At 36.9% G+C, this 16,591-nt stretch overlaps 1 protein-coding gene across 1 annotated transcript; it reads right to left on the bottom strand.

Moving 5' to 3' along the window:
* Positions 1 to 452: 452 nt before the first annotated feature.
* LOC127840668 (ubiquitin-conjugating enzyme E2 T-like) lies at positions 453 to 14,787 on the bottom strand. Its single transcript, XM_052369084.1, has 6 exons — positions 14,599 to 14,787; positions 7,133 to 7,202; positions 6,561 to 6,666; positions 5,326 to 5,424; positions 3,813 to 3,887; positions 453 to 887 (listed from the first exon to the last, which is right to left on the bottom strand). Exons 1-6 carry the CDS (start codon positions 14,705 to 14,707, stop codon positions 744 to 746), a joined length of 603 nt encoding a protein of 200 aa, XP_052225044.1. The 5' UTR covers positions 14,708 to 14,787; the 3' UTR covers positions 453 to 743.
* Between the last annotated feature and the right edge of the window lie 1,804 nt (positions 14,788 to 16,591).

Below are 16,591 nucleotides of genomic sequence, written 5' to 3'. Positions count from 1 at the left end.
AACAGACAGAAGAAATCTGACAAATATCTATGTTACCCCTTGATGGAGACGCTGTATAAGAAGCTTCATTGAAATTGGCGAAAAAAATAAGATCTTGTAACACTTTTAACGAAAGTGAAAATCCTATAAAAAATAAATATTACTGATGTTGAACGACTTACAATTTAAGCATGCCCAATAAGGATTCTGCATATGCATTCTGAATTTATCATCAAATTAGCCAACATGGAAATTCCACACAGAAGGACGTCGAGAATAAATCCACACACGGGCACGCTTAATTACTTCGATTCATGGGAACGTTGCAAAGGCATTCATCGAATGAGACATAATAGATAACAAGGTAAAATCATTTTACATACGCACTAAAAACACTATGCCAAAAAATTATAATTCTAAAGGACGAAAAAAAATCCTGTATTGAGAACAATGGGAACAGAAAACACTACCAGTTTGTTTTTCTAACTTTTGTTTTCAACTACACAAAGCACTTATAAAGTATTTACATAATACATATTTACCTAAATGTTATCGCATATTATTCACAAGAAAAACGTTATCATACGTTTACACAAAGTGAATCCTAATTATGACAACATATTTATCAGCTTTTCAATAATTTGACAAGTAACAAAATCACAGATTGAATTTCCTAGCGCAAACTATGTCCAACTCCTCTATTCATGCAATGCTTTTCCTCGGGACATGATTACACCGTCCATACTTTTGTGAGAAACAGCTTTTCATGGCAGCTTTGCCGGTATATTTGTCACATCATCCATCGGCAGTGATCTTTTGCGGGAACTAACAGTTTTCCCATCAGCATATACATTGTCTCTGAGATTATCGCCAGCTTCAAAATTACCATGCTGTTCAGTGGCAGTCTTCTGAAAAGTAGAGAAATGATGGTCATTTTGAACAAAGCCTAGCCTCAAACTGATTGTTGGTGTTTTCACACTGTTTTATTACAATAAACTTACTTCTGACTTCTTTTAAATTGTAAATCACAAACCGTGTCAAGTTACTTTCAACTATAATTTTCTGATAAAAACTGCCGTTGCGATGTACAAGTGTGAATCATTAAAAGTTATTTTATTAAGATAAAGTTACATCAAGCTTGAGTCATACATGTGGCTTTTTTAGTGTTGTTTTTTCATTATGTAATCCAGTTATCTTTTTTGGACACACATAACCCAGATTCAAACCTGGACCAGATATCGTCAAGACAAACATTATGGCGAAGTTCAATGAAAATTGAGTAATGTAGCTCCTTTGGTGATACAAATGCCTTACTATTATTTGCCTGGCAACCTTGATTTTTGACGTGACCGAGATTAATACTTTGCTTAGATATTGTTATAATAGACATTCTGACGAAATGTTGTCAAGATTCATAACTCATCAATGCGGTTTCTAGAGTAGAGACCTGTTTTCACTATTTTTGTGAGTTGGTGGACCAGTTTTCGGATACGAATGATCCAAAATTGTACTTAGTCTATATTTAGTGAAGATAAAATTTGAGCCAAGTGTCATCAATTTTAACACACTTATATTTAAAAAATAAAAATTCTTTCTTATCATTGGCGTCTGTTGGAAGTCAAACAATTGAGATCGCAAAAATGTTTCGAAAAATAAAGGCGATATTTATGTCGCCACTTTCTATTTATGCTATTCTGATACCTTATGTACTCTACTGCATCAATACTTACAGCAGGTAAACAGATGCAAAAGTAAATAAATCACAGAGACGCATTTAAGTCTGTGCTATTTTATACGATGGAAACATTTGGTTAACATACCTTTTTTAAAGAAATAAAAAAGTGTAAAAGATAAAGTTACTTCAGACAACTTTAAAAACATAATATTATGCCCTTTATAATCATAATTGAATTATATAAGAAAAAAAGAAATATATTTAATATGTGTTCTTGTAAGATGGATAACACATCATCAATCAAATGAAAGCAACTTGGACAACATAGTATCGTACAGTGAACGAACAAATCATACTTTGAGAAATAATTTAAGGACATTTTACATCACAGTCAGGGATTTTTAAACCCTTGACATGTTTACAAAATACTAGTATAATGAAAATTGAAATTATATAATTTTATCAATAAACATCCACTTTGTCATTTATCAAAAAATCGTTAAGTATCTAATATCTTTGAGGATCATGCCTCCAAAAAGAAAATTTGATGTTACCGGTAATCAGTGAACAACTACACGTATTTGGGGGATTCCGGATTTCATTTTTTAAGTAGCTCTGATTCATGAGTCAGTTTGCTTTTGAGCTGGTTGTTTTTTTTTATTTATTGTAAAAATAAAAAATATTACTTTAAATATTTTGGACATATTGATTTAAACAAGAGATGTGTTCGTCAGAAACACAATGCCCCCTATTGCGCCACTTTGAAAAAAAACATGTATTTTTGACCTTTGACCTTGAAGGATGACCTTGACCTTGAACTTCCACCACTCAAAATGTGCAGCTTTATGAGAACGCCGTTTTGAAAAAAACAAAAACAATTTGACCTTTGACCTTGAAGGATGACCTTGACTTTTAACTTCCACCATTCAAAATGTGCAGCTTCATGAGAATGCCGCTTTGAATTTTTGTTTTTGACCTTTGACCTTGAAGGATGACCTTGACCTTGAACTTCCACCACTCAAAATGTGCAGCTTCATGAGATACACATGCATGCCAAATATCAAGTTGCTTTCTTCAATATTGAAAAAGTTATGGCCAAAGTTAAAGTTTTTGGAAGGACAGACGCCATATATTAGACATTTGACCTTGAAGGATGACCTTGACCTTTAACTTTCACCACTCAAAATGTGCAGCTCCGTGAGATGTACATGCATGCCAAGTATCAAGTTTCTATCTTCAATAATCAAAAGTTATGGCCAACGTTAAAGTTTTTTTCCCGGAAGGACGGACAGACTGACATACACACATACTGACATACACACATACTGACATACACACATACTTACATTCACACATACTGACATACTGACTCACGGACAGTTCAACTGCTATATGCCACCCTACCGGGAGCATAAAAAGTTTTGGCCGATGTTAAAGTTTTCGGACGGACAGACGCCATTTATTTGATATTTGACCTTGAAGGATGACCTTTACCTTTCACCACTCAAAATGTTCAGCTCCATGAGATACACATGCATGCCAAATATCAAGTTGATATCTTCAATAGTGAAAAAGTTATGGCCAGCGTTAAAGTTTTTATCGGACGGACGGACAGACTGACATACACACAAACTGACATACTGACTGACGGACAGTTCAACTGCTATATGCCACCCTACCCGGGGGCATAAAAACAACAACATTGTTTCAGAGCATATTAATCCTCAGGACCATCTGTTCAAATCCTAAAAACATCCCTGTTATAAACATGTGACAGACCAAGATTTATACTAGGTCAACATGTTGTGAAGATAGAAATTCTTATTGAGTTTCATTTAGTTCGAGTCAGCTAGACTATTGAGGTTTTTCTAAGATTTGACCTTGTGACCTTGTTGTTGGATGATCATCACCAAGATTCAAACTTGGCCTAGATTTTGTCAGGATAAACATTCTAACCAAGTTCAAATAAAATGGAGTCATACATGTGGCTTATAGATATTAACAAGTAAAGTTTTTGTTTTTTTCAGATTTGACCTGGTGACCTAGTTTTTGGAGTTACTCTTACCATAATTGATTGGAAATATGACAAAGTAAATTGTGATGATTGTTATTAAAGAAGAATATGCAAACAACTGCAACCTTGGTATACTCAAGATACCTGTTTGGCATGTCTGTTTGTCCACTCTCTAGCAGTCTGAACATACAGAGACCGGTTATGGGTAAACTCATTTGACTGAAACAGAGTTATAAGTAATAATACAAGAATGTAACCTGGTCATACCTAAATCCTTCTTTATCAAACCACAACAGGAAATTTACATTTTTTCTACCTGGGCGCAAGTGCTGTTTTCTGAGAAAAAAAACAACTGAATAAATATATAATATAAATTATACATCAATACTTAAGGGGAGCAGTATTATTAAATACATAGTGCATTAAATCAATGGACCAATGTCTGGTGTTACTAACCTGAAAAGAAGTGTTGAAATAATATTGCGACAATAAGACTTTTCAGATTTAAAAAAAACAAACAAACTATTATACCATAAATACTTATACATGTATATACTTCTTTCATATAGTTTCATCCAAGCTTATACATCCAGGATGCCCCTTTTTTGCAATTTAGGACATATAACTTATAGAACTTCTGATAATTAACTTTACAAGTTGAGGGCCAATAAACCAATAATTTATATGATATTGTTGACATTTATGAAACAAGACTGCCTGAAAGGCACAAAGTTGTTCTTATTGTATAATATCTTAAAGACTTTAAACAAGAGATGTGTTTGTCAGAAACGCAATGCCCCCTATTTGGCCGCTTTGAAGTCATAAATTTGACCCTTGACATTGACCTTTCACCACTAAAAATGTGCAGCCCCATGAGATACACATGCATGCCAAATATCAAGTTGCTATCTTGAATATTGCAAAAGTTATAAAGAAGGTTAAAGTTTTGCTTAAAGTTTTAAATTTGTTTTTTTTACCTTCGACCTTGAAGGATGACCTTGACCTTTCACCACTCAAAATGTGCAGCTCCATGAGATACACATGCATGCCAAATATCAAGTTGCTATCTTGAATATTGCAAAAGTTATGACCAAGGTTAAAGTTTTGGTTAAAGTATTGGGACACACACATACAATGACAGACAGGCCAAAAACAATATACCCCCGATCTTTCAATCCGGGGGCATAAAAAGCATGTTTGTGGTATCTTCATGTAATATTGGTTTCATAAAGAGTATCAATAATGCAGAAGGTTGTTAATGTAGAATTCACTATTGCCATTTATTATACAAGCCATGCCCTGGGAAAACCAGTCTTAATGCATGTGCTTAGTGTCATCCAAGAATAGCATGTGCAGTCCCAACAGGCTTCAATGTAATCAAGGAGGAAGGGATTACCCATTCCTCTTTTAGGGAATATTTGTTTTAATTACATCTCTTCTTAACAAAAATTTAGTTTATGAGGAAAGTTTCATTCTTAACAGATATGCATTAACCAAGTTTTTCCCAGTGAGCGACTCATATGCTCTCTTAAGAGAACATTTTGCAAACCTAAGATGCATTTAATTGAAAAAACATGATTAACATCAATTATGAATTTCATCAATAGTTCCTATTCTATGTTTAGGGGGCGGGGTTTTACAGCATTTTCTGACTTACAATATCTGTCATAAGGGGGTCCTCTGGATTGGGTTCAGCCATCAGCAGCTGTATGGAGGTTAGCACTGTGCTGATATTCAGGATCGGCTTCCATGCGCCCTGAAGGGACCACACAAACAACATGTGGTGTAGATTCAGTAAACCAATCTGCGCAGCTACTGGGCATGTTAAATTGTCAGGCTATGGACCTGCAGAGTAGTTTTAGTGCAGATTGTAAGGCTATGGACCTGCAGAACTACTTTAGTGCAGATTGTCAGGCTATGGACCTGCAGAGTAGTTCTAGTGCAGATTGTAAGGCTATGGACCTGCAGAACTATTTTAGTGCAGATTTTAAGGCTATGGATCTGCAGAACTACTTTAGTGCAGATGGTAAGGCTATGGACCTGCAGAACTACTTTAGTGCAGATGGTAAGGCTATGGACCAGCAGAACTACTCTAGTGCAGATGGTAAGGCTATGGACTTGCAGAACTACTCTAGTGCAGATTGTAAGGCTATGGATCTGCAGAACTACTTTAGTTCAGATTGTAAGGCTATGAACCTGCAGAACTTCTTTAGTGTAGAATGTAAGGCTATGGACCTGCAGAACTACTCTAGTGCAGATTGTAAGGCTATGGATCTGCAGACCTACAGTATTTAGTGCAGGTTGTAAGGCTATGGACCTGCAGAGCTATTTTAGTGCAGATTGTAAGGCTATGGACCTGCAGAACTACTTTTAGTACAGATTGTAAGGCTATGGATCTGCAGAACTACTTTAGTACAGATTGTAAGGCTATGGACCTGCAGAACTATTTTAGTACAGATTGTAAGGCTATGGACCTGCAGAACTTCTTTAGTGCAGATGGTAAGGCTATGGACCTGCAGGACTACTTTAGTACAGATTGTAATGCTATGGACCTGCAGAACTACTTTAGTACAGATTGTAAGGCTAAGGACCAGCAGGACTAGTGCAGTCTTGAAGGCTATCGACCTGCAGGACTAGTGCAGTCTTGAAGGCTATCGACCTGCAGGACTAGTGCAGTCTTGAAGGCTATCGACCTGCAGGACTAGTGCAGTCTTGAAGGCTATCGACCTGCAGAACTAGTGAAATCTTGAAATGTCTTTGTCCCATTATATGCTTACAGAACAATTTTGGGAAGCTATGCTACCTTGAGACAATTGACACAGTAACACTCTCAATATATTTCTAAATAGTTCAGTACATGACAGAACATACCTGTAATACTAACACACATACCTTAGGTGGCATTTTTAAAGTGTCGAGACATATGCGGCCTGCTGTGTCAATGTTTGGGTGGTAGATGGGTGTAACAAACCTGACTTTCGGTGGTTCAAAAGGGTATCTGTAAAAGAATAAAGAGTTGTGTCATGGGAAATGAGTCTTATGCCATTTGCTGCCAGTGTAGCTCCATATCTGCCTAGGCATTTACACAATCTGGTCAGGAGCTTCCCTGCCTGCTTAATATGAGACCACTAAACCTTGCAACTTTATAGCTTATGGTAGCTCTTTGGTTAGATTTTGCGAATGCATAAATGACAAGCACATAAGGCCCATTGTGGCACAATACAGCTCATATGATGTGTTTAATTAAATATGATCATCAAAAGGCAAACATAGCTAATGGACTGGTTTCATTGGTTATATGCAGGCTGAGGTTTTCTTAGCTGATTCTTGCTTAATGGCTAGGTTGATCATTTTATGAATGGATTAGTATTTTTCAATACTAAAACCTATAGCAACAGAAAATATTAATTCATTCATGAGTTATGTGAAAATATGCCTTGAAGATTTTGTATCAGTTGAAGTACCTGTCTGGAATCTGGATCTCCAGCTTGAACACTCCACCTGCATATGGGGTGTCTTCCCCACCTAGAATTTCTATAAAACAAGAAAATAAACAAATGTAATAATCCGGCAAGTGTTTTCAATACTGGTACATTTGATAAATACCTTCAAGTTAATCCATCATAATTAATCATGCGCTCTAAATTAATCATTTTGTTTGATATGCCAGATTATGTTTGATATGCCAGTGGATATGTAGTCAGGAATATGACAGGAGACAGGAGAATGATGACCAGCTTCAAGTACTTGAGTGCAACCCTGTCCACTATTTTAATGGTGATTTCGCATTTTGTTTACATAACTGTAACCAGTGTTTTGCCAACCAGTCAGTGCACATGCGCAGATGCCAGATAATCCTGAATGTGTCTACTCTAGAATACAGCTCAATTATCTGGGGTCCATACCTCCAAAAAGATGTAGACAAAGTTGAAAAGTTCCAAAAACAATCTGTGAGGTTCTCACTGGAAACTATACCGCAGAAACACTTGGCTGCGTGACAAATATGCTAAAACGTATTTAGATCCCACCCTCCAGGAGAGAAGACAGGCCAACAGACTGATCTTCTTCTATAGGGTGGTTGAGGGGCTGGTACCAGCTATGCCTAGCAAAGACTTCATTACCCTAGTCTGGCAAGATTCCGGGGCGTTTCGCCCTAATACCTGTTAGTGTTTGCCCATGAGTCTTTTCACCTTAATTCCTGGGTCGTTTCGCCCTAGTTTTTATATTTACTGCAATTTAAAAGGATTTATCTTTAGATTGTCACAAGCTGAATTCATACTTCCTTTTGAACATTAACAGCGGTGTTTATGATAAGGGGATAATAAGATGCACATAACTGGCAATCGCATGTATTGTTTTCTGCAATGTTTACCATATATATAATGTGCACACAACAACTAAAATGTCATCACACTTCAGGTAGGCTGTGTCAAGCTGAAAGAATTAACAGAAAAACTCAATAAATTATCATGAAGTTAATGGAAATACGTTCCAATACAATCCCGAATGAGCTGTCTAAATATTAAAACGTCTTTATTTTACGTTGATATTAGGATGACTAGGGTAAATAATTCATAACAATTCTTAACTTTTGTTATAAAATGATCATTAGTTTATAAGTACATTAATCAAAGAGATGATAACTTTTTTAATTATCAGAATATACAGTTGTCAAAATTAACGTCTCTTTCACACTTGTGGTCGGTATATTTCACAGATAATACATCTGTGTGTAAGAGATGTGAAAGATGTTAATTTATATACCACGTACTTTAATTAATTATTCCATTAAATTTAATTGGTATGTTAATTAATCAGCTTTTGTTGCAATACAAACCTCAAAGTCTTAATTGGTTGGTTCTGATGGCCTATTCTTGGCTCCGTGACGGTTTAGAGCCCGCTTTAAACATATCCTACCTGTATCACATGTCCGATTTTGCCATCTGTTACATAAAGCACAAGTGATGGCATGTTGGCAAGGTGTGACTATCTGCTCACAAGAAATACACAATTTGTCTGCCATAAGTACATGTCGATATATGAATTCACGAATGACAATGCCATAGCCAAGTTGCTTATTATATACACTTTCGGTGAATATCTTGTGATCAAAAGATGCAAACTAGCGTAAAGTTTATAACAAGAGCACTGTTCAACGGGTGCCAGGCCCAATGCTCGGCTGCCGGTGCAGTTTTGAATAAATTAAAGCTTGTCAGAATTTTTTTTTTTAGGGATAACAGTGACCTTTGACCTAGTGACCCAAAAATGGGAATGGCGTGTAGAAATCATCAAGGTGCGTCTACATATGAAGTTTCAAAGTTGTAGGTGGAAGCACTTTGATATTAGAGCCAAAAGTCAAGGTTTTAGCACGACCCGGACGTCGAACGTCAGACGACACGACGAGCTGGCTATGACAATACCTCGGGTTTTCTCCGAAAACAGCCGTGCTAAAATCAATATTACTCTTTTATAAAATTTTCTTTTAATGTTTCTTTGCTATTAACTAGCCAATTATCTGATCAAACGTCTTCAGATCTAAGTTTAATTTATGGAAAATTGTAATTGGTCCCGAAATTATTTTAATTTGCAAATCAACTTATCATACCTATGCCAAACTAATTAATCGTGATACTTGGTTTGTGACATAATGTTTCTGTTAATTTATTGCAATGACAATCAAACGGATACTTGCGCAATAATCAAATGTGTGTCTAAGTTTCACATATATGTCAAACAAATACAATTCAGATCGGAAAAACATTTATAAAACCATAACAGTGTATTACAATAAAATAAGGGGTGAAACAACCCACTTGTAAGAGCGAATGGATTTAGTGCAAAACGACTCAGGGTGACCTAGGGCAAACATGTTATAGGGCCAAACGACCCGATACTGTCTGGCAATCTAAACGCAAAGTTACCCCTGAGACTTTCTCAGATTTTAAAGCAGAAAACATTGTAGAAAATTACTCAAACAAAAACTCCAAGTGTTTCATACCAATCAAGTGTTAAACTTCATTATATAAAAACTCTTTTTTCCCAAGATATTAATTGCGTGAAACAATCTAGAAGAAAGTGTATATAGTGCACACAGACACAGTTGGAAGTTTCAGGTCAACTGTCCTACAGTGGTACCAACCACCCTCTCTACTCAGTACTGTTGCGCCGATGCCGAAAGGCCTAGTTGCAATAATTCAACTCTCAGCATGTTAACCCAAAGGGTTGCTGAGAGTTGCAATGCGCTGTCTATTGTCCTAGTTGCAATAATTCAACGCTCAGCTTTATAACCCAGAGCCGCCATAGCAAAAATCATCAAAGGCGCTGGGAGTATGTTTATATGGACTACCGAAAGGCCCCATCCAGAGCTAGAACAATCCCATTTAACTGGTCTATCTCTAAATTTTGATAGCAACAGAGACATAAATATTGTTATCTACCTCTCTGATAGTAAATGACTTAGTGCACACAGGATAAGGCCTAAAAAATAAATGTTGTGGTTCCGGTCACCGACCCTACCTAGGAAAATGCACCGACCCTAAAGTTTATATTGACCGTGCCGACCCTAAACTTTTAGCGTTATCGTTTTATCGTTTAAACTTTTAACCGTTTTCCGGTAGGATAAGAATCAAAGCGATATCGTATTAGCCGAAAATTGTGAGAGCCGCTTTATGATCCTCTGTCACTTACGTCATGTTTCTTTTTTACCCACCTAAAGCCTGCCTTAAGGCGGATCGCGTTGTAAGTGACTAATGAGAGCGCACGCTTTGAATGAGCGAAAACACTCGTAAGGAGTCATACCTGTACCTGCAGACTACGAGTGACGTAATTTTCATAAGTGTGTGATTTTATGGCAGTTTGTTGGCTTTGTTATCTAACACACTCATCGGTCCCTATGGTGTACACCTCCACAATGAAATCTCGGCCACTTGCTTAGAAGACAGATGATGGCAACCGGGTGAAATCCTTGTGGATATTGTGCATTTCATGCATAATATGGTCAAAACATTTATTCGACACGTAATGCTCTTTAGCAAATGATCGTTGAATTAATTACGCACAACTGTAAATGTTTCGTTTGATTCTTAAATGAGCATTATTCAATTTGTAATCTGAAACACGCTTCCGAATTTTAATGCTAACGCAACATTAACAAATTCTAGCGTCAAATAAACAGTGCTTTATCCTTTGTCTCAATAAAAAGCGCACGAAAATTATGCAGACATGTAGAACGTTGCAAGGAAAGTGTGGATGTATTTTGTGTTGTATAAAAAATGAACATCACGTCAGGTAATTTACGCGTGTTCAGCGGAGAAAAAACCAGGCCTTGAAGAATTTTTCCAGAGCCACTCGCCCTGCAGGGCGAGTAGGTCTGATAATCCACTCGCCCTTCACTTTAATCTACTCGTCCTGCATTTAAAAAAATATATCTATAATTGTAGTTATGATCAACCAGAACCTTTTAACCTACGTAACATAGTGACACTAAACTGCAAACAAATTAACTACATTATCTGATGGATTTTATTTGCTTTCCTTACGTTTTCTGCACCTGTTTCCTTTTCTCAATACTTTCCGCTTCTCGTTTTGATGACCTTTCTTTCTGTTCCCTGTCTCCACCACCTTGCAGATATTTTAAAATAGAACCCTTTTCCATGCTGAGTTTTAATATTTCAGATGAACTTTTACTGAAAGACACGCTTGATTGACAAATGGTAACAATATGGTAAATTTTGGCTAAGGCTTCGGATCACGAATTATTCTGTTTATTAATAATTATTTTTCTGTTTATTTTTAATTAAATATAAGAAGTATGATAATTAACCAGTTATGTTTTATCTTTTTATTGATATTTACATTAAAATAAAATTTTATTCTTCACTGAATGACCAATATATTTAACTGTTTTTTTCACTTTTAATTGATAAGCTAAGAGCACTGACACCTACAAAAAGAGCGCAGCCAATTACGAGAATTATTTTTACTGTGCCTGTGACGTCATTTTTCATTGTCAAAACGAAAGTGCAGTTTCTTTGTGTACTAAATCTATTTTTTTTGTTCAAAAAATTGTTCGCAATTTGTATCAATGTGGCAGGAGTTCTGGAACTGAATTTATATTTCTCAACTTGAAAAACAGCACTCGCCTGGTCGGTCGAGTATTTAAAAAACTTTACTCGCCCGACCGTCAACTTCACTTGCATATGCGAGCGATCGAGTGGATTCTTCAAGGCCTGAAAACGCCCCGATTGGACGTTATTTCATCACATCTTTCAATAGTAACAAATGCCAATATTTATTTGATACTTTAGAAAAATGGCAAATGTTTGTGTTTCTTGAAATTGTTTAGCACTTTTATCGTATTTACCAGAATTTGCTTTACAACTGGAATATACGGGGTTATCCGGTAATGAGTAGCGACGGGAAAAGTAGCAAGTATATGCAATAATAGATAGAAATTATGGTTGATACGAAATCGATCGAGACGGGATTATGCGTATCTATGCGGGAAAGGGTAAAACATTTTTTTAAAATGTTTTTATCAATGATGTCATTGCTGTTTTATTCTTGAAAAGTCATATCGCACCAAATAATGTCATTTCACTCTACAAATGTAATAGAAATAACGTATGGAGGGTGCAGCCCATACCCCCCAGCAATGGGTAAGTTTCATGCGATCGTGAGTGGGTGGGGTAAAACAGTGATTTTTTTAACTTTCAATTACATGATTTAATAACATTGATATATTCTTTAAGCAAGTTGCATTCATTACGTTCATACACCCATAATAAACTTAGTTTTTGGCGTAAACCGGAATCATGGTGGTTGTTCTGTTGGTTTTTATCATAGGTTGAATCTAACCTGGCTGGAAAAAAGAGTTGTTAAAATGATAAATATACAAAGAAGATCAGTACAGTTCGTTGCCCTGTTCCGACGGGATTTTGACATCGACAGGTCAAATTGTATCAAAACATTCAATGATAAAGAATGTTTATGCTGGGATATGTCGACCAATTACTTGCCTAAATTATCACAAAAGATTTACATGAAGTTCAAAGTATTTTTTCTCATATTTATTGATGTTTACATCGCACTATGTTGCCCTGTTCCGGTGCCTCTTTTCAGTTCCGACGGCTCACCGTTATTTTTACTAACCCTTAAAAATCACTAAAAGAGGTACATTAGGGGAATGCAAAACGTCTTAATATACTGCAGATATAATATTTGCACAACTATTGGGGAACTGGCACCATGTTTAGTTACAAAATTAAAGACAGCGTTATAAAAGGCTATCACCAATTTAAAATAAGGCCTCCAATGCATACCGAGTTAAATGTGGACTTAGAATATACAAATTTGCACGATGAAAATGCAGCATTAGTGTGGATTCCACCTATTGAGGACTTTCCTCCAGAAATGAGACAGAATGTAACAGACCAAAGTCGTTTCTTAAGATTGTGTGACATTGCAGGATTGCCCATAGGCCATGTGCCAAGAGGACTAGCTGGTGCATTCAGAAAAATCATTGAATTGGAAGGTAAAATCACCGCTTTAGCCACTGGGGAGCCCTGTCCTAGCTTTGCACCCTGGCAAGCCCCAGAAGCAACAGGTGTGGGTGTGGTCATTCCATGTGACTACATCATCACCTGTGCAGAGAATGACTTTAATATCATCTCTGATGCCATAGATAGAGAGAGAGAGAAAGAGAGCTTCCGGGAACTGCATTTACATTTACATGGAGTCCTGCAGTCTGACCCACTGCTAGAAAGCCTAAATTTTCCCATGTTCCTGTTGAAAAAAAAAGAATAAATTTAATAAAAGAGAAACAGAAAATGATTAAAAAAAGCATGGTGATATCGGATGTTAATGCCTGCTTACAGTTAATATTTATTGTTTGGGCCATACTAGGAGTCTATATCAACATATATACCGCCATGTGTTGGAAATATTTTAATAATCTCTTTCATATCAAAATATGGACAGACAGACAGACGAACATAGATAGGTTACTGAAATATTACTGGAGTCTGAGCAACTGACAATACAACAAAACAAGAGTTGTAAATTGATCATAAATTGTAAAATTGCAGGAATTTGCTAATTGCCCCTAAGGACACCCATCACTCAATTAAACGTCAAATCCACCGGAACTGGTCAAAAGTTATCCATTTATTTTTGTTATAATTTCATTCAGAGAACATATATTGATTAACATCATATTTTTAACATAATGTTGTCTGTACCTGTGCAATAACTTCTGCACTATAAAATTTTACCTGCCATGCCTAAGAAAAATTTGACATGAAACTCATTATTCAAAACGCCATTTTCCCGATTCTCCACCAAGTAAAAACAAGTAAACCTGCCATAAAGTATGTTGGGATTTTGTTACCTAGGATAAAGATTTCATCGATCATGTACTGCTTGTTCAACAATGGCACGTGTGCGAATAAAACTAAACCACTTTCGATTTGTGGCCGCCGCTATTTATCGGAAAAACATTCGGACTCCATCGGAACCGGTGAAACGTCGGAACAGGGCAACGAACTGTACACTACACAATAATCGGAACACTTTCTATGGTGTTCATATTTTATGTGAAAACCATAAGCACAACATGACTTTTAAAAACAGGCATCTTGTCTGGAAAAAATCAAAAAAAATCGACCTACCCTACCTAGAAATTTTGGCAATGTTACCAGAACCACAACATTATTTTTTTAGGCCTAACGGACGAATCAGATGTAAGAGAATGACTTTCATGTAGAATATAGCATGCATAACATGGGGCGACCCAAATATTTGCAAACTATAAATATAATGACCAGCACATTCGGGCTACGAGCTTTAACGCGAATTTGATATATACAAAATATGAATGTGTCCGAAACGCTCTATCCGAAATTATAACACACAATAGAAGAGCATTACTAACGAGCCTCCAGGTTAAATAGGGTGTCGTCCTTTATCCAGCACGAGATTCCGTGTGGCGGGGATTCTGTGAGCATTTGTACTTCCTTCTTCATGCGCACAGATCGCTGCATTTTTTTAATTTTGTAATTTATATTTTATACTTTCGCTTTTGTTTTTCCCGCGTGAATACCTAACTTCCGTCGTTCTGTACCCAGCTTAAATAAATCCCGTATCGTTGCTATTTTTCTAGAGCTGTCTGTCACCCATCCAGTTCGCATCTCCAAAAACCCTTGATTGATTTTGCATGAGATTACCAATGATAATAGTTAATCTCAAGCAAAATTAATCTTGAGTTTTGAGAGATGCGAACTGGATGATAAAATGTTAACGTCGCCTTAAAGTGGTATTATGGGCATTTTTTACTGTTTAATTGAGCTGAAAAGAGTTAACAGGTCAAAAGAGTTAGTTAAAATGTGGTTACTGACCAATTATCTGCAACTCATCTTGCTACCAGTTATTTATTAAAAATATATTTTACATACGATATTTTACATGACTCACCCAGTCCTCTAAGCCGAAATGATCCGTAAAACAAAATTGTGTCTTTGTGTCGTGTGAACGAATCTGCACTAAAATTAAATTTAGGTTCACATCGAACATGCATGATCAGTTGTCAAACGAAAGTACGGTTGATATTCAAATGCATTATTTTTTTCTTTCCGGGATACTGTTTTAGTATGTGTATGCTGCATTAACAAATATAAGTGTATATGAAGTGAAAACACCAAATATAAACAACGGTTGTGATAGACTTCTATAAACTGTTAGATGCCCATTATATCACTTTAAATTATAACGTCTCAGGAAAATGTGTTGATTTTTTGCGTAAAATACAATAAAGATGGATCTATAATAGCCCCTTCACACCGGACTGGCGTCCTTACGGCGACCTAAGACTGTGATTCTTGAAATTTCTGCATGATTGTCGTAGTAAAAACGCCAATGACTTTTTCGGTAAAAATACTTTTTTTCGCCTTCCCGTCACACCTGCGTCCTGGTTTATGGCGTTCTGTGCGTCCTCACGGCGTCCTTAATACGTCCCTGGTGTCCCTGCGTTCGTACTGCGTCCTTACGGCGACCAAAGCCGACCATACGGCGTCTTAGCGGCGTCTTTGGCGTTCTTACTGCGTTCTTATTGCGACCATAGTCGTTCTGAGGACGCAATAGACGTACGTAGGACGTACTAATGTCGCAAAAAGGTCGCCGTACGGTCGCCTTGCAGTCAATGATCATTTTCTGTGGGTTTTCTGTGGGTTGAGCGGCGACCACACGACATCCATGACGACCTTACAGCGACCCTACCACGTCTCAAAAACGACTACTGCGTCTCTACGGCGTTCCTACGATGTCCTTAACAGAACGCCGTAAACGCCGGACTTCAAAGTGGTCGCCGTGGGCTCGCGTCCTGAGCAATTTTCGGCGTCCTCACTGCGTCCTCTTGCGTCCTTACTGCGTTCCTCTGGCGTCTATGGCGTCCTCAGTGCGACATGGGTCGCCGTAAGGACGCCAGTCCGATGTGACGGGGGTTAACAGACGTGCATCCTGTAACTGTTGTAAATATAGGTTCATAACTCCAATGCCCTTACATTTTTTTATTTAACTATTTACAATTATTGGAAAGAAATGAATACTATTTTATAAGTTCTAATACACTAAGCGAAGTATTTTTCTCGTGAGCTCTGTTATGCACATGTCATAATATTGTGTCATGTATGAACAAACTTAATGTACCTTTGATGGTTTAAGTATTAACGAACATGTTCACAGAATTACGAAGGGATACATTTTCATATTAAGTACAAGTTTTACGTTAACAATGGACACAAGTAAAACTACAGACAAAGTAATTTAAAAACAAATTTAATGCAAGGGCGTAGGTAATGGGGTGGCGCCCCAATATTTCGGTTAGTCGTCGTTATACAATTAAAACGTAAAATCCCCCAAAATCGCCGCCC

This window comes from Dreissena polymorpha, chromosome 1, assembly GCF_020536995.1.
Source record: "Dreissena polymorpha isolate Duluth1 chromosome 1, UMN_Dpol_1.0, whole genome shotgun sequence".
Lineage (NCBI taxonomy): Eukaryota > Metazoa > Mollusca > Bivalvia > Myida > Dreissenidae > Dreissena > Dreissena polymorpha.
The sequence above is the reverse complement of the archived record's forward strand: the minus strand, read 5'-3'. Positions and strand labels throughout refer to the sequence as shown.